The 19,840-nt window shown below is 44.4% G+C and overlaps 1 protein-coding gene across 2 annotated transcripts in view; it reads right to left on the bottom strand.

Annotated features, from left to right (window-relative positions):
- Nucleotides 1-433: 433 nt before the first annotated feature.
- LOC112218371 (forkhead box protein O1-A) overlaps nucleotides 434-19,840 on the bottom strand; it is a 66,840-nt gene continuing 47,433 nt past the window's right edge. Inside the window, exons 2-4 of one of the 2 annotated variants that reach the window (XM_042301361.1) lie at nucleotides 3,200-3,391; nucleotides 1,444-2,915; nucleotides 434-1,306 (exon numbers count right to left, since the gene is read on the bottom strand). In XM_042301361.1, the coding sequence (XP_042157295.1) occupies nucleotides 1,479-2,915; nucleotides 3,200-3,391 (1,629 nt within the window). In that variant the 3' untranslated portion in view covers nucleotides 434-1,306; nucleotides 1,444-1,478. The remainder of the gene's footprint in view (nucleotides 1,307-1,443; nucleotides 2,916-3,199; nucleotides 3,392-19,840) is intronic. The other variant, XM_024379102.2, reaches the window with a different exon arrangement.

The following is a 19,840-nucleotide window of genomic DNA, read 5'->3' as shown; positions in this document are numbered from 1 at the left end:
AATCGCAGCAAAAGGTGGCGCTACAAAGTATTAACTTAAGGGGGCTGAATAATTTTGCACGCCCAATTTTTCAGTTTTTGATTTGTTAAAAAAGTTTGAAATATCCAATAAATGTCGTTCCACTTCATGATTGTGTCCCACTTGTTGTTGATTCTTCACAAAAAAATACAGTTTTATATCTTTATGTTTGAAGCCTGAAATGTGGCAAAAGGTCGCAAAGTTCAAGGGGGCCGAATACTTTCGCAAGGCACTGTATATAGGGAAGGTAATCAGGGAAGTGATGGAGTCCAGGTGAGTCTGATAATGCGCAGGTGCGCGTAACGATGGTGACAGGTGTGCGCCATAATGAGCAGCCTGGTGACCTAGAGGCCAGAGAGGGAGCACACGTGACAGTAGTGTCATACCCAAGAAGACTCAAGGCTGTAATCGCTGCTAATGGTGCTTCAACAAAGTACTGAGTAAAGGGTCGGAAAACTTATGTAAATGTGACATTTCAGTTTCTTAAAATTTTAAACAATTACAAATTTTTTTTTTTTTTTTATTAAAAAAAGGTTTTGCTTTGTAATTATTGAGTAATGTGTGTAGATTGATGCGGGGGGAAAAAACAATTGAATCAATTTTAGAAAGAGGCTGTAAAGTAACATAATGTTGAAAAAGTTGAGCGGTCTGAATATTTTCCCGAATGCACTGTATGTTTGAAGTATAGTAGCATATTTACATCGATAATGTCTTACTCAGACATAATATGTCAAACTTTTTTTGACAACATTTATAGAGAAGCACCTTGAAGGGTGGGACAGACCCCACTTGAATGTGAAACAGAACCGACTCCATTCCAGTTGTTTTTGAAGAGCTAAAGCCAAACTAAAAAAAGATAAATACACACTCGCAAAAACATAATGTGAGATCCAAAAAACTAAAATAACATACTAAACACAAAACATTTTTCACAATAAAACATTGCTTTAAGAGTCTCCAGCTTCTTCCAAGTACTGTTGAAGTGAATGGTATTGTGCTGCTATATTTACAAGGCCAACTTCAGACCAGCCTTTCCCTCACAGTCTCAGCCAGCGCAGTCCCTCCGTACCCCTTGATCTTTGCAAATCTAAAGGGTCTAGATATGTGAACACAGTTTAGTGATGGAGCTTCCACCTGATTTCTTCCACCTTACATATCTGCAATGGATAGTGACAGAATTGGGACGGGCTGATGATAGTCCTCTGGAGAGGGGCAATGGTTTCTTTAGACTCTTCCATTCTCTTAATGAAGGCCAGTGGAGAATGTTGAAAAATCTGAAAAATCAAAACTGTAAAACCATCAATAACTGCATAATGAATCTATTAAAGGATTTGAAAAAACATTTACCATTGAGACACAATTTAATAGTAAATATATGATATTATATTTACACTGTTGTATTATATTGCATCTCTATACACTAACCTGTCTGCTCTGAGTCGGAGAGGTGTGTGTGTGTCTTAGCCAGACACCCAGCTGTGTGTGGTGGTCTTCACCCCAACCCCCTGACTAAACCCCTGAGTGGTCACCATGGGGTCAAAGTTGAAGTCCAACGAGTCTCCGTCCATCAGCGTGTCATGAAGAACAGACTCCATGTCACACTCAAACCTCTCGATGGACATGTCGTCTAGATCACTAGGCAGCCTCTCCTGATGATGATGATGATGATGGTGGTGGTGGGACTGGGGATGAGCAGAGCTGGGACCTGGACCTGGTCTCCCATAACCATTAGCACTGCTGCTGTAGCTGGGTGGAGGAGCTCCGTTGTGGTGGTGACTGTGGTTGTGATGGCCTGAGACTGGGTGACCACCACCACTGTGGGGCCGCTGCTGTAGCTGGTGGATGTGTGTCCTGAGGCTGGCTAGACGGGCAGGGCCCCCAGCGTGGTTGAGGCTGGTCAGGGGAATCAGGCCACAGCCGTTCATGGAGGGCCCAGATGGGGGAGGGCACTGGCCCTGGCTGTGGAAAGGCTGCATATGTGGGTGAGGGTGTGGATTTTGAGTGTGGGACTGAGGGTGTCGTGTGTGTTGCTGAGGAGGGGGACTCATCATCTTCACCCCTCCGTGCCCCCCCACCTGTCCCACCTGCCCCTGGCTGCTGTAGTTGGGCAGCATCCGCCCTCCTCCTCCTCGCCCTCTCCCTGACTGGGACACTACTGTCTCCATGGTGGGCATGGCCTCCCCACCACCCCCACCACGGGGGTCAGCTACTTCAGAGGTCAGCAGCTCCTTAAGGAGCCCAGCAGGGCAGTTGTAATGGCTCCGGAAGTGTGCAAAGGACCCTGGAGGCTTGCTCTCTGGCAGCGTCTGCATGGGGATGGGGGAGAGATGTGGGCTGTTCATGCCTGGCCCAGCCTGGCCATAGAGGCACTTCCTGTAGTCCTGCTGTTGGGGTTGGGGGTTCATGGAGGGGGAGCTATAGGGGCTGTTCTGAAGCATGGAGGAGGGGGAGGACCGTGAGGAGTCGGGCCCAGACCCAGGCCCGCCACATACCACCAGCTGGCCTTGATTCTTGGGGGACAGCAGGTTGAGATTGTCAAGGAGACTCTCCATGACATTCTCTGTTCCGTGGTGACCATGATGATGACCCCCCATGGAGCCGGCCAGGCCCACTTCTGATAGGCTGGGCAGGGTGGCCATGGAGGTAATCTTAGGCCCCATCCCTCCAGGGTAGCCCATATGGATGTCGGCCTCTGATAGGTCGATGTCCTGTTCCAGAAAGGGAGAGCGACGGCCAGAGAGGGTGGAGGCGTCGGAGGAGGCACGCGTCCGGAAGGTAGTCCAGGCCTCGAAGTCATCATTGCTGTGGCTGTGGGAGTTGGGGCTGCCGAGCCACTTGGAGTACTGGGAGCCTCCCGGGCTGTCTGCACCCCCAACTACCCCGTCCTGGAGAGCCACCTGGGGAGACAGGAGAGGGACAGAGGTGAGCTCAGGTAGACAAAGGTACACAGGTGGACAGGCCACTGACACAAAGCTGACAGACGTGCAGAACAACTCTGCACAGTAGGTAAAATTAGAGATTGTTATAGTTTCAGCACTTTGTGGCACCTCATATTAACCTATAATGGTCTAAGTGATGAGCCCCAATCTATTCACTTTCCCATATTGACAAACAAACACTGTAGAGGTGCTGAAATACAGCTGATGATAGACAGTGTATGTACTGTTCTGCTCCTTCCTACCTTCTTCTTGGCAGCCCGTCCTCTGCTCTTGGTGAACTTGCTGTTGTTGTCCATGGAGGCAGCTCTACGTCGGGGGGACTTCCCGCTCTTCCCTCCCTCGGGGTTCAGCATCCACCACGAGCTCTTCCCTGTCCCCTCGTTCTGCACACGAACAAAACGACTGTGGAGGGACAGGTTGTGGCGGATGGAATTCTGGAGGGGAGGAGAGAGTTTGGATTTAACATCATAATAGACATTGCTAATAACACCATTCAGGCTTTAGTTGTCTTCAACATTTCAGGATACAATCTATACTCAAATAAAGTCTGTCCTCTGATTTCCGATGATGGTGTAACTTTGTCTTCCTCCCCAGTATTCTTCCATTAAATAATCCATATCTAACCTGACCTAATGTCCCTACGAAACACTACATGGTGTGACATGTCAGTGTGTATTTGAGGAGACAATTCCAACTACTTGTAGATCAAGTGTTGCCTCGTTACACCACATGACACACATACGTACACACGCACACACACACGTGCACACACACACATCAAGAGACCACACAAGGGCTGCCACAGTCCCAGCCACTCAATATGAGCTACATAGAAGATGAATGTGCAAGTAGAGATACTGGGGTGCAAAGGAGAAGAGAAAAATAACAATATGGGGATGAGGTAGTTGGGTGGGCTATTTGTAGATGGGCTGTATACAGGTGCAATGATCGGTAAGCAGCTCTGACAGCTGATGCTTAAAGTTAGTGAGAGAGATATAAGACTCCAGCTTCAGTAATTTTTGGAATTGGTTCCAGTCATTGGCAGCAGAGAACTGGAAGGAAAGGCGTCCAAAGGAGGAGTTTGCTTTGGGGATGACCAGTGAAATATACCTGCTGAAGCGAGTGCTATGGGTGGGTGCTGCTATGGTGACCAGTGAGCTGAGATAAGGGCTTTACCTAGCAAAGACTTATAGATGACCTGGAGCCAGTGGGGTTGGCAACGAAATAAAGCGAGGGCCAGCCAACGAGAGCATACAGGTCGCAATGGTGGGTAGTATATGGGGCTTTGATGACAAAACGGATTGCACTGTGATAGACTACATCCAATTTGCTGAGTAGAGTGTTGGAGGCTATTTTGTAAATGACATTGCCGAAGTCAAGGATCGGTAGGATCGTCAGTTTTACGAGGGTATGTTTGGCAACATGATTGAAGGATGCTTTGTTGTGAAATAGGAAGCAGCTTTCCAATCTTTAGGGATCTCAGACGATATGAAAGAGAGGTTGAGGCCGATATGTAAAGCTTATTAAAGAGCAGTGATACTATCAAGAGCAGTGTGCGGGTTTCTTCTTTTTTCTCAACTTACGTCTTTGGAAAATTGAAGTGTGTAGATAGATTTCCAAAAGAAGCATCACTTTGTGCATGGATAGTAATGTTAGCAGCAGCAGGAGGTGGCAGCGCCAGGATGATGTGTAGCACACGGGTAAGTTGTTTATCAAGTTAACCATCTATTCTTGGTCATGTCGGGTAGCTAAGCTAACTTGCTAATGAACTGATTTCCAGTCCCAAAGAGAGAACTATGATGACTGGTCTAATTTCTATATTTCCTAACCTCAGATACACAGACCTGTGAAAGGTGGTAAACCCTGACTGCGGCTAAAGGACCCAACGAAAGCCCCAAGTCCTGGAGAGCCTGAAGGGTATATCGCCAATGGGATATATACTGTATACTACTGGTTTAATGTTATAATTGGTTGTAAGGAATACCAAAATACTCTTAAAAGAAACCATGCATAGACCTAGAACATGCATGGCGATCTAGCTACCGGGTGTTCAGGTTTCTGTTCCAGACCATCCCTGATATTCTGCTTATTATTTGTATTAGACACTATTATTTGAACATTTCAATATTCTCTTGTTTTGGAGTAAGATTAATGTCTAAACCCACGAACGATTTACATGATATGTATGATATGAAATAAAGTGTAAAGTGTTTAATTAAGTATAGTGGATTTTTTTGGTCATTGAACAGTCACTGTTTCTGTTTTATTTGGTTGTCACTCACTCTCATTTTGTCTGATGATATTGCACAGATTTGCAGCTGCAGTTGACGTCCTTGATCATTGCTGTGGTTGTAACAATCCCTGTATGGCTGACCTAGGATGCAACCCCGGTCCACAACAGCACTGCATACCCACAAAGCAGCGTCTATTATCATACCAAAACCTTGATCTTGGTTGGGCTAGGATGACAGTACCTTAGGTCTCAGGACGGGTGACGTCACCACACCATGGCTACTAGGGCATTCTCACTTTGTCTTTTCTTGATTATTTGCATCCTATCTCCTCAACTGTATTGTATTGCAACTGTATTGGAGGAGAAGGTACAAAGTCCCTCCCCTCTGACCTACTTCTCCAATGGTTTTTAGAAGGAGACTAGGAGAGGAATCGAGTAATGATGAATTGAGAAAGAGCCTAGCACTCACCTGTCAACTAGCTCACATGTGATACACACTCACCTCTCTTCTACACTCACTGACCTCGTCCTCCTCCGCATCAAACTCAGCAGCCAGCAGAGCAGACTGTGTGAAGTCAATCTAGCACCCACAGAATTAATTTTGTGGATTTTCTAATTCTGCTACATTGACTCTGATCACACAGTCGGTGGCTGAGTTATACTGTCGCTGGCATAGGAGGAGGTGAAAGGGTTGTGACTGTAGTAGAGGTGAGCTGCATGTGAGTTCTAGTAGCCAATGTGATGTCATCCCCCTTGAGACTTGAAGTAGTGTGTCCTTCTGTCTATCATGACGGTATCTATATTTTAATACTGTAAGCATCTCGGCTACGGGAGGATCTCCTCCTGCAACTTTGCACCGATTTGTTTCATTCCGCTACACTCATTGTCCTCCGTCTCCAGTGATTAGCATGCTAGCTACAAGTGTCATTTGGTTAGGGTTTGTGTCCTGGCCGGTCAGCCATACAAAGATGGAACTCACACATTACTACATAGCTGCTTTGCAGCCCATGTAAAAGTTACCTTTCACAGTGGTCACTCTCAAAATACATGATGGTTGAAATAAAGTTGCAATTTGTTTGCTTCATGTAATGTATCATCCTGGAGTAATTAATATGCAGTTCAACATTATCACCACAAGGTGCGGCATTTGTATTATAAGCTTTACTACATGTAAACAAACAACTAACTTGGTCTCGTAACGTGAGGTTTATAATACACGTCTAGCACAAGCTAGCGGTTCATTAAAACTACAGTATGTTCCTTAATTGAAACTAAGTGGGCAGTACACCTGCTTAAAATATAGTTGCGTTTTGGAGGAAGCAGATGAAGAGCTAGGAGAGAGAGATTAGTGAGGGGGAGAGAGAGAGGTCGATAGTGGGGTAATTACTGCTGCTAGCTAACTTTGATGTAGCTAAACAATGTGGCCGTCAAACATTGGACTCGTATGCTAGCTACATTTAGTTTAGTTATATTGTTGGCTGTCGTGAGATACATGAATCTATCTAGCTGGCTAACAAGGTAAGCTGATCTTTGTCTACCTTCACAATGCTAGCTCTGGTTATTTGCTGTGCTAGCCAAATGTAACACCATCAGATTAAACGGATAATAAACGGGAAATAAACATTTTCTGATGATTTTGTTTCGTGGATCTGGTAGCAACAAGTCAATGTGTGTATATAATTCATTTGATACATTTTTGGGTTGGATCAATAAATACTAACTTATAATTTTGTGCTAGCTAGCCAACTAACTAGGTAGTTAACAATTATGGTGATCTGCAGGATTGGATGTTTACTGGGGAAGGTCTTGGTTGCGCTTGCATATAGAACATGTTATTGTTTTGACTGTTGAAAAGGTCTAGAACCTTGAATATAATCTAAAAAATATGTGTAGATCTTTGAGGTTTGCACTCTGAGCCAGAGAGGGAGGAGAGGTGCTAGCCTTGCGGTGTGATTTAAAAAGAAACAAAACAGAGAGCATAATAGTGTTTTTTTTTTTTTTTACATTTCACTGACAGCAGCACATATACACACGAATATGCATACACACACAACCAATGGTTGTAATCCTTTTCACAATAGCTCTGAGTAACACATTTCCTGTAGAACTCCACCCTGTTTCACCTGTACAACCCTCTCCCACTCATCTATCAACTCCCCCTCAGAAGTATGCACATGCGCACACACACACACCCTAACTGCCTACACCATCAAACAGAGAGAAAATAGAGAGAGAAAGAACAAAGGGAGGGGAAAATATCAAAAAAAGGTTTTCTTTTTACAGGCGGGCCGGGCAGCATTACAAAAGACACCCAGAGAAACAGTTTGAAGAGCTCAGTAAACGACAATGGAAATAGTTCCCCACACAAATCGTTTCTCCGTCAAAAACACAATAATGAAGAACATAACTGACAAACAATATACCTAGATGACAGTAAGTTGAGTTACAATTTCACAACCACATACACTACCGGTCAAAAGTTTTAGAACACTTACTCATTCAAGGGTTTTTCTTTATTTGTACTATTTTCTACATTGTAGAATAATAGTGAAGACATCACAACTATGAAATAACACATATGGAATCATGTAGTAACCAAGAAAGTGTTAAATAACATCTATTTTATATTTGAGATTCTTCAAATAGCCACCCTTCATCTTGATGATAGCTTTGCACACACTTGGCATTCTCTAAACCAGCTTCACAAGGTAGTCACCTGGAATGCATTTCAATTAACAGGTGTGCCTTCTTAAAAGTTAATTTGTGGAATTTCTTTCCTTCTTAATGCGTTTGAGCCAATCAGTCGTGTTGTGACAAGGGTATACAGAAGATAGCCCTATTTGGTAAAAGACCAAGTCCATATTATGGCAATGCTCATGTAAGCAATGAGAAACGACAGTCCATCATAACTTTAAGACATGAAGGTCAGTCAATCTGGAAAATTTCAAGAACTTGTAAAGTCTCTTCAAGTGCAGTCGCAAAAACCATCACGCGCTATGATGAAACTGGCTCTCATGAGGACCGCCACAGCAATGAAAGACCCAGTTACCTCTGCTGCAGAGGATAAGTTCATTAGTTACCAGCCTCAGAAATTGCAGCCCGAATAAATGCTTCACAGAGTTCAAGTAAAGAACACATCTCAACATTAACTGCAATGTTTTTCAGTCACAAGAGAATATATACTGTATGAAAACAACGTTATAGTTTTTTGGTGAAGTGACAATGACAAGTGAATAGTTAGTCCTATCTGGTGTATGTGACAAAAAAACTTTTTTTTCTCTCTTCCAAGCCCGACTTGGCCAGTGGGTTTTGTGAGGTAAGATCTGATTAGCCTGGCTTTACTCAGAGAGGTTTAAAGCAACGCTGTCTCCACATGACTCACTTCCCTTCTGTGTGTGTGTGTGTTGAGTTGAGTTGAATACAGTAAGTACTGGAGTAATCGTGAAAACAATAACGAGGCATTAGGACATCCCCGGGATGTCACAAAATTGCCACCTAAAGTCATCTGGACTTTTTGTCATGGTTGCATGGAGGTTTTGCCTAGTTCCCAGTTAGTCCCAGGGACATTTTTGAGACACTGTGTCATGGTCCCCTGGAGGTCTTTGTCACCTGATTGTCACAAAGAAACACCCACCCCAAATGTGTTCTTTATTTACCCAGGGCACACACACCCTAGTTTCATTTTACATCACCCTTGTTACTTTTGCCAAGCCCATCAAGACCCTGATTGGTGAACCAAACTGATCCAGTCACAACCACAGCATTCAACACAATGTTTTCAACTTACATATTTGACACACATGATGTTAAGTTTATTCATACAGTACTTATTATTCAACATGTCGTCAGCTGGGATTTGAACTCACAACCTCTTGATTCACAGCATTCCAATCCTCCTGCTACACCACCATGTCTGCATCATTGACTGATGGCCTTTTCCTACACGTTTCACATCTAAGTAAATGTCAGCTCTGGTAAAAATACACTGAAGAAAAACTATTACATTTATCATAGTGATTCAGGAGTAACATTAAAACGGAATAATTAGCCCCACCAACAACTCTACTGAAACCCCAAACTCAAATTGCTGAAATGAGTAAATTAAATCAGTGAGAGAATAGTCAGATTACCTGATAACTAAAATAGCAGTGCAGATTACATTATTTTGCTAAGTGCAGAGATGTATTATAAGTAATGAATGTGGTTTGGGACACCTGGGACCATTACGTGACAAAAACCTCCAGGGGACAATGACAGAATGTCCAAAAAACCTTCAGGGGACCATGACACAAACGTCCCAAGAATGTCCTAAAAATGTCCTCGGGACAAACCGGGATCTAGACAAAACCTACCAAGACAGTTCATGTGACCTTAAGGGGATCATAGCACAACGTCCCAAGAAAATCCTAAAAACTCCCCTGGGACAAACCGGGAACTCTATATAAAGGTCCCGCAGAGAATGTTGCCTTCGGACCATCCTAAGGACTAGTAAAATTAAAGTTGTGAGAACGTCCTAAAAAGGTCCTGACATGGTCCTCAGTGACACGCTGAGAACTTACAGGGAAGATGACAGGGAAGGTCCCCCAGAGAACATTCCCTTGGGACTATCACTCAATGTTCTTAGAACAATCCTAATAAATAAAATAAAATCTCTGAACGTCATTGGGATAACATCACGTCAAAACCCTTAAGGGACCAAATGGGAACATCACCAAATGTCATCAGGACGTCCCATGCTTGCTGGGAAGAGCTTAAAGAGAACGAATACACACACTCAATGACCACCGTTTTCTTATTTTGTTCAAGCAAACTGTAAGGTCAGCAGAAGGATGTAAAGGGCAACAACAGCATATACTCAAATTTTAAGTTCCAAAGTTGTATTGTCACGTGCACAAGCACAGTGAAATGCCTTTCTTGTGTGCTCTTTCCAAACAATGCAGTAATCAATAACAGTAGTACTATAAAATAAAGTAGAACAAAAACAGACGGGAAATAGAAATAAGAACAACACGAGAAAGGAAGTAAGCTACACTCCATGACCAAAAGTATGTGGACACCTGCTCACCGAACATCTCATTCCAAAATCATGGGCATTGATATGGAGTTGGTCCCCCTTTGCTGCTATAACAGCCTCAACTCTTCTGGGAAAGGCTTTCCACTACATGTTACAATATTCCATTAAGCCACAAGAGAAATAGTGAGGTCGGGCACTGATGTTGGGCGATTAGGCCTGGCTTTGTGCACGGGGGCATTGTCATGCAGGAAAGGGCCTTCCGCAAACTGTTGCCACAAAGTTGGAAGCACAGAATTGTCTGGAATGTCATTGTATGCTGTAGCCTTAAGATTTCCCTTCACTGGAACAAAGGGGCCTTGCCTGAACCAAGACAAACAGCCCCAGACCATTATCCCTCCTACACCAAACTTTACAGTTGGTACTATGCATTGGGGAAGGTAGTGTTCTCCTGGCATCCGCCAAACCCAGCTTTGTCCATTGGACTACCAGATGGTGAAGCGTGATTCATCACTCCAGAGAACGCGTTTCCACAGTCCAATGGCGGCGAGCTTTACACCACTCTTAGTGTGCGGCTGCTCGGCCATTGAAACACATTTCATGAAGCTCCCGACGAACAGTTCTTGTGCCGACGTTGGTTCCAGAGGCAGATTGGAACTCCATAGTCAGTGTTGCAACCGGTGACAGACGACTATTGCACACTACGTGCTTCAGCCCTCGGCAGTGCCGTTCTATGAGCATGTGTGGAGCTGCTGTTGTTCCTAAACGTTTCCATTTACAGTTGACTGGGGCAGCTCTAGCAGGGCAGAGATTTAACACACTGACTTATTTGAAAGGTGCCACGTTGAAAGTCACTTAGCCCTTCAGTAAAGCCATTCTACTGCCAATCTTTGTCTATGGAGATTGCATGGGCGTGCGCTCGATTATATACACCTATCAGCAAAGGGTGTGGATGAAATAGCTGAATCCACTCATTTGAAGTGGTGTCCAGATACTTTTGTATATAAACTCAGCAAAAAAAATAAACGTCCCTTTTTCAGGACCCTGTCTTTCAAAGATCATTCGTAAAAATCCAAATAACTTTACAGATCTTCATTGTAAAGGGTTTAAACACTGTTTCCCATGCTTGTTCAATGAACCATAAACAATTAATGAACATGCACCTGTGGAACGGTCGTTAAGACACTAACAGCTTACAGACGGTAGGCAATTAAGGTCACAGTTATGAAAACTTAGCACACAAAAGAGGCCTTTCTACTGACTCTGAAAAACACCAAAAGAAAGATGCCGATGGTCACTGCTCATCTGCGTGAGCATGCCTTAGGCATGCTGCAAGGAGGCACGAGGACTGCAGATGTGGCCAGGGCAATAAATTGCAATGTTCGTACTGTGACACGCTTAAGGCAGCGCTACAGGGAGACAGGACGGACAGCTGATCGTCCTCGCAGTGGCAGATCATCTGTAACAACACCTGCACACGATCGGTACATGGTCTGGGGCGGTGTGTCACAGCATCATCGGACTGAGCTTGTTGTCATTGCAGGCAATCTCAATGCTGTGCGTTACAGGGAAGACATCCTCCTCCCTCATGTGGTACCCTTCCTGCAGGCTCATCCTGACATGACCCTCCAGCATGACAATACCACCAGCCATGCTGCTTGTTCTGTGCATGATTTCCTGCAAGACAGGAATGTCAGTATTTTGCCATGGCCAGCGAAGAGCCCGGATCTCAATCCCATTGAGCACGTCTGGATTTTGACCCCCCCTTTGTTCAGGGACACTTCTGTTAGTCACATGTCTGTGGAACTTGTTCAGTTTATGTCTCAGTTGTTATGTCTCTTGTTATGTTCATACAAATATTTACACAAGTTTGCTGAAAATAAACGCAGTTGACAGTGAGAGGACGTTTCTTTTTTTGCTGAGTTTATAGTGTATATACAGGGTCAGTGCCAATACCATATTTACAATGTGCAGGGATACTGGAGTGGTAGGGGTAGAGATACATAATAATAATAATAATAATGATAATAATAATAATTTATTACATTCGTAAAATGTGCTTTTCCTTATACAAGAATATTCTCTAAGTGCATAAATAAAATTTAAAATGATCAAATATACACTCAGAGGCCAGTTTTATAGGTACACCCATCTCGTACCAGGTTTGACACCCCTTTGCCTACAGAACAGTCTGAATTCTCTGGGGCATTTATTCTACATGGTTTGGCGTTCAAACGTTTCTCAATTGGTGTCAAGGAACCTAACGTGTGCCAGCAAAACATTCCCATCACCATTACACCACCAGCCTGTACCGTTGACACCACACAGGAAGGGGCCATGGACTCATGCTGTTTACGTCAAATCCTGACTCTGTCATCAGCATGACGCAACAGGAACTGGGCTTGTTTTCTCCCACAGGACTGCTGCTGACTGGATGTTTTTTGTTTGTCGCACCACTCTGTAAAAAGGGATATATGGTAAACAGAGTAGCAGCAGCGTATATGATGATTATATGTGAGTGTGTGTGTGTGCGTAGAGTCAGTATGAATGTCTGTGCGTTTTATGTGTGTGACAAAATTAAGTGTGTGTTTGTGTCAGTGTGAGTGTGTAGAGTCCTGTGATTGTGCATAGAGTCAATATACACTACCGTTCAAAAGTTTGGGGTCACTTAGAAATGTTGTTTTTGAAAGAAAAGCAATTTTCGGCGGCTCACAAGTCCTCAACTGGCAGCTTCATTAAATAGTACCCGCAAAACACCAACACCGGAAACGGTGCGGGGTGTCACAAAGTACATGGTTGGACTTAGGCTGTTGAGCGTAGAGTTGGGACTCTATGAACAGAAAAAAGAGCATGTTACAATGTGTGCAGAGCCTGTTATAGGTTACCAGGTGCACAGTGCGCGTTTGGGTCACCAGGGGCTGGTGGTTCCTGACAGCAGAGCAATAGAGTTCTTCGTGGCCGGGAGAGGGCTGCTTGAGTGTGGGGCCCAGGTTCGCCTTGCAGGCGAGGTTCTGAGCCCTGGCCGGGACGTGATGATGGGTGAAGCCCAAAGAGAGCCAAGGAGGGTGAGGTAGGAGTCAGAACCAAACAGGGGTGCTTTGACAGTAGAAGAGGTCACCAGGTCCGTGGGAGCCTGCCTGGTAGTCAGGTAGACCCCAGGGAGAAGGCCTATGTAAATAGGTGTGTGTGACACTGTCCTTCAGGAGAGCAGAGCAGGCAGCATCTGTGGAGGTTGGCTTTTCTGTCCCCCCTTTTTCTGGCTTACTGGGCCTCTAGTGAGTGGAGGGCTTCTGAGGCCTAGAGGTAGGTGACTGGGTGAGTGACACTTTCCTTCTGGGGGGCATAGTAAGTTCCGTGGGTCAGGGCAGGAAGCTGGCTGGATGGAGTGCCCCTCTCTGGGTCTCACCCTACAGTTACCAACGTTCGTACCGGACCTGTCCCCCCCCCGGAACGCCTTCACCCCACCTCCTCCACCCCTGATGTCCTCACCTTATCCTATATTACACTTTATCCCAAAATGGATTTGATTATGGGAAAATGCACGTCTAGACATGCTCTTGTGTGCCAGTTATTAACGGTTAAAGTTCAACTTCAGGGATGGGAGATTTGACCACCTCTGGCAGGCTGACGACCCTGTGGTGTGCGGGGCTTATGTCGACAGACAGACCCCCCCCCTGGGTCTCCGCCAAACCGGCCATGAATGCCCAGCCCACCCCCAATGGCCCCTGGAGCTATCCCCCCAGCTGGTAGCCTGTTCGGTCACCAGGTCAGACCCGGCGCCAGGGGGCAGATGAAATCAGCGAGCTACATTTTGGGGGGTTCTTGCATTGGAATTATATTGAATTCTGCTCATATCACACTATACCACAATAAACATAAAGTTGAAATTCAGAGACTCCGAGACCACTGAGACCATTGGTTGGCGGGAAATCTGTAGCCCATCTCCGCTGCGCTGTGTCAGCGTAAAATAAGGGCATTCAAGTACAAGATTCAGCAGGAGGCATGCAAGTACAGTAGAGGTGCAAATGAGTGTTTGGATTTATTTACACTGCGCTGGTGTTTCAAAGGTGACGGTAATATTTACAAAGTTTTGAAATCAAAATGTCGGCATTCAAAAGAAAAAGCCTCTCCTGGTGGGGTCTACCAGGCTCAGATACTGCCTCTCCTTACCCAAAACGTTATTAACTAGCTGGAACTTCCTCAAATGGGCACTTAAATACACCTATATACAAAGGTATGTGGACACCCCTTCAAATGAGTGGATTTGGCTATTTCAGCCACACCCGTTGCTGACAGGTGTATAAAATCAAGCACATAGCCATACAATCTCCATACACAAACATTGGCAGTAGAATGGCACTGTCATAGGATGCCACCTTTCCAACAAGTCAGTTCGTCCAATTTCTGCCCTGCTAGAGCTGCCCTGGTCAACTGTAAGTGCTGTTATTGTGAAGTGGAAATGTCTAGGAGCAACAACGGCTCAGATGCAAAGTGGTAGGCCACACAAGCAAACAGAACCGTACCGCCGAGGGCTAAAGAAAGTAGCACGTAAAAATCATCTGTCGGTGGTTCACTACCGAGATCCAAACTCCCTCTGGAAGTAACGTAAGCAAAGAACTGTTCGTTGGGAGCTTCATGAAATGGGTATTCTGGAGTGATGAATCACGCTTCGCCATCTGACAGTCTGATCTGTGTCAAATCTGTGTTTGACGGATGCCAGGAGAAAGCTACCTGCCCCGATGCATAGTTCCAACTGTAAAGTTTGGTGGAGGAGGAATATTGGTCTTGGGCTGTTTTTCATGGGTCAGACTAGGACCCTTAGTTCCATTGAAAGGAAATCTTAACGCTAGAGCATACAATGACATTCTAGACGATTCGGTGCTTCCAACTTTGTTGCAACAGTTTGTGGAAGGACCTTTCCTGTTTCAGCATGAAAATTCCCCTGTGCACACAGTGAGGTCCATACATAAATGGTTTGTCAAGATCTTGACTGGCCTGCACAGAGCACTGACCTGAACCCAATCAAACACCTTTGGGATGAATTGGAACGCCGACTGCGAGCCAGGCCTGATTTCTCAACATCAGTGCACGACCTCACTATTGTTCTTGTGGCTTAATGGAAGCAAGTCCCCACAGCAAAATTCCAACATCTATTTTTCTAGTGGAACATCCCGTGCACAAAGCCAGGCCTAATCGCCCAACATCAGTGCCCGACCTCACTATTGCTCTTGTGGCTTAATGGAATATTGTAACATGTAGTGGAAAGCCTTTCCCAGAAGAGTGGAGGCTGTTATAGCAGCAAAGGGGGACCAACTCCATATTATTGCCCATGATTTTGGAATGAGATTTTTGAAGAGCATGTGTCCACATACTTTTGGTCATGTAGTGTACATTTGGCCACACCTATTCTTGGCACCAGGCCAGGTATATCTACGCACACTAAAGCGTGCACGTTCACACGACATTAAACATGACAGACAAACTGGACACGTGCTCTCCAAACAAAAACAACAAAGAAATTGACAGTAAACTAGTAAATGCAATTAAATAAACCAAACCAAACCATTTATCACAAGTGTTGTGCAGTTTCTGAGCTATCCAAACAACATTTCCACTTGGAGAATGAGAATGGTATGAATGTATATTATATTGAAGTAATTATAAAAAGGGACAGTATAGCTCTCGGACTTTGGAGCAGCAGGCAGCCATTTGGGAACTAGGTTCCCAGGTCCAGGGATCATAATAGTCCAACCAGAATACGCAGCAAGCACTCTACCTGAATCCACCTTGAAACTTCCTCTATAGACCATAAACAAGGTGGCTTTCCACCAAGTGCACAGACTTGGAGCTCGGAGTGACAAGACCAAGGGTCCCTGACCGATTATCACAAAATGTGCACACTACCAACAAAAGGAGCTGATCATTAGGGAGCTGATCAACCATTAATCTTAATGGTTGTACAGTCGTCTCAAATAAAATTGCGAAGGACCTCGGCGTTACATTGCAAAAATAAGAAACTTTCTGTCCAAAAATGATACAGAATTTTTTTTCTCCATTATTTTCTACTTCTAGGTTAGACTACTGCAATGCTCTACTTTCCGGAAAAAGCTCTAAATAAACTTCAGTTAGTGCTAAATACGGCTGCTAGAATCCTGACTAGAACCAGAAAATTGTATCATATTACTCCAGTGCTAGCCTCCCTACACTGGCTTCCTGTTAAGGCAAGGGCTGATTTCAAGGTTTTACTGCTAACCTACAAAGCATTACATGGGCTTGCTCCTACCTATCTCTCTGATTTGGTCCTGCCGGACATACCTACACGTACGCTACGGTCACAAGACGCAGGCCTCCTAATTGTCCCTAGAATTTCTAAGCAAACAGCTGGAGGCAGGGCTTTCTCCTATTTAGCTAAATTTTTATGGAATGGTCTGCCTACCCATGTGAGAGACGCAGACTCAGTCTCAAACTTTAAGTCTTTACTGAAGACTCATCTCTTCAGTGGGTCATATGATTGAGTGTAGTCTGGCCCAGGAGTGTGAAGGTGAACGGAAAGGCTCTGGAGCAATGAACCGCCCTTGCTGTCTCTGCCTGGCCGGTTCCCCTCTTTCCACTGGGATTCTCTGCCTCTAACCCTATTACAGGGGCTGAGTCACTGGCTTACTGGTGCTCTTACTGGTGCTCTTGCCATCCCTAGGAGGGGTGCATCACTTGAATGGGTTGAGTCACTGATGTGATCTTCCTGTCTGGGTTGGCGCCCCCCCTTTGGTTGTGCCGTGGCGGAGATCTTTGTGGGCTATACTCGGCCTTGTCTCAGGATGGCAAGTTGGTGGTTGAAGATATCCCTCTAGTGGTGTGGGGGCTGTGCTTTGGCAAAGTGGGTGGGGTTATATCCTTCCTGTTTGGCCCTGTCTGGGGGTATCATCGGATGGGGCCACAGTGTCTCCTGACCCCTTCTGTCTCAGCCTCCAGTATTTATGCTGCAGTAGTTTATGTGTCAGGGGGCTAGGGTCAGTTTGTTATATCTCAAATCAAATCAAATTTTATTTGTCACATACACATGGTTAGCAGATGTTAATGCGAGTGTAGCGAAATGCTTGTGCTTCTAGTTCCGACAATGCAGTAATAACCAACAAGTAATCTAGCTAACAATTCCAAAACTACTACCTTATAGAGACGAGTGTAAGGGGATAAAGAATATGTACATAAGGATATATGAATGAGTGATGGTACAGAGCGGCATAGGCAAGATACAGTAGATGGTATTGAGTACAGTATATACATATGAGATGAGTATGTAAACAAAGTGGCATAGTTAAAGTGGCTAGTGATACATGTATTACATAAAGATGCAGTAGATGATATAGAGTACAGTATATACGTATACATATGAGATGAATAATGTAGGGTATGTAAACATTATATTAGGTAGCATTGTTTAAAGTCACTGGTGATATATTTTATCATTTCCCATCAATTCCCATTATTAAAGTGGCTGGAGTTGAGTCAATGTTAGTGGTGGCTGTTTTAACAGTCTGATGGCCTTGAGATAGAAAGTCAGGAAGTCCAGTACCCAGTTGCACAGGGCAGGGTCGAGACCCAGGGTCTCGAGCTTGATGACGAGCTTGGAGGGCACTATGGTGTTAAATGCCGAGCTGTAGTCGATGAACAGCATTCTCACATAGGTATTCCTCTTGTCCAGATGGGTTAGGGCAGTGTGCAGTGTGGTTGAGATTGCATCGTCTGTGGACCTATTTGGGCGGTAAGCAAATTGGAGTGGGTCTAGTGTGTCAGGTAGGGTGGAGGTGATATGGTCCTTGACTAGTCTCTCAAAGCACTTCATGATGACGGAAGTGAGTGCTACGGGGCGGTAGTCGTTTAGCTCAGTTACCTTAGCTTTCTTGGGAACAGGAACAATGGTGGCCCTCTCGAAGCATTTCTAATTCTCTCTTTCTTTCTCTCGGAGGACCTGAGCCCTAGGACCATGCCTCAGGACTACCTGGCATGATGACTCCTTGCTGTCCCCAGTCCACCTGGCCGTGCTGCTGCTCCAGTTTCAACTGTTCTGCCTGCGGCTATGAAATCCTGACCTGTTCACCGGACGTGCTACCTGTCCCAGACCAGCTGTTTTCAACTCTCTAGAGACAGCAGGAGTGGTAGAGATACTCTTAATGATCGGCTATGAAAAGCCAACTGACATTTACTCCTGAGGTGCTGACTTGCTGCACCCTCGACAACTACTGTGACTATTATTATTTGACCATGCTAGTCATTTATGAACATTTGAACATCTTGGCCATGTTCTGTTATAATCTCCACCCGGCACAGCCAGAAGAGGACTGGCCACCCCTCATAGCCTGGTTCCTCTCTAGGTTTCTTCCTAGGTTTTGGCCTTTCTAGGGAGTTTTTCCTAGCCACTGTGCTTCTACACCTGCATTGCTTGCTGTTTGGGGTTTTAGGCTGGGTTTCTGTACAGCACTTTGAGATATCAGCTGATGTACGAAGGGCTATATGAATAAATTTGATTTGATGATCAAAAGCAGGGGAAGGGAGCTTAAAGGGGCCAAATTCAGGCTCAATGACCAATTTCCAAGGGAGATAAACGACCGGCGTAAAGGCAACAGAGGGAGAAGGGCAAGCGTGCCTTTATCATTGTGAACAAACTCTTTATAGATGGACAGCTCTTCTGCAACAGCTCCATAACACCATGGCTATACTAAATTCTATGGGGACATCAGGCTCCAGAAAAAATCATGGGGATTGTAAAAATATCTGAACACTATGAAGTTGATACACACACACTTGATCTCTAACTCTCTCTATCTTCTCTCCTCTCTCTCTATTGTTGAGAACTTTTCTATAATTTAATATGTTTTTTTGGTTGTCTACTTTTTTGTATGTCTTTGCCTACATCTATGTTTTCAACAAGCAATGGGAAGATATCAGAACAAGGACGTTGGGAAATAATAACATATTGTACGGGATACATTTGTACTGTAGTGAAGCCGTCTCTAGAAAATACTAGGAAATATGATAATACTAGGATGTTTTTTTCTATGAGAGTTATGTTTAATGTAAATATGATGCAACTATGATGGTGATACGATAACGATTACAATTATCATCCTGAATATTGAGGCTATCCTCACTTCATGTTACACACATCGACAATCAACAACGCAAAATGGCTGGGTTATTATTTATTTAGACATCACACATTATAGTCTTACTCATCCTGACATCTAATTGGCTTTCACATAACTCTTACAGAATTCCCACGTGGACGGAGATATTGGAAATGTAATCAAAGTCCCCTTATTGTTTGGGATACCTTTAAATGTACTGTACCTTCAGAGGTCATTCAATTCAGTACGCATCAATAATAAAAAAGCAGTTCCAGCCTAAAGAGACAAGACTAACAAGGAAATACATGAACTAATAGTAGATAGATGGCAATAAAAACGATACTACAGAGATACAAAATAAGTTAGAGGAAAAACAAAAAGAACTTGAGGAACTTATTCAAGAATGATCTAATGTAATCTATTACAAAAATAAAGCAAACTGGATGGAATATGGAGAAAAATGCCCCAAATTCTTCCTGAATCTCCAACACAGGAACGCAACCAAAAATAATTTGCA

Source organism: Oncorhynchus tshawytscha, linkage group LG19, assembly GCF_018296145.1.
Source record: "Oncorhynchus tshawytscha isolate Ot180627B linkage group LG19, Otsh_v2.0, whole genome shotgun sequence".
In the NCBI taxonomy this organism is placed as follows: Eukaryota; Metazoa; Chordata; class Actinopteri; order Salmoniformes; family Salmonidae; genus Oncorhynchus; species Oncorhynchus tshawytscha.
This window is presented reverse-complemented; position numbering and strand designations above follow the sequence as displayed.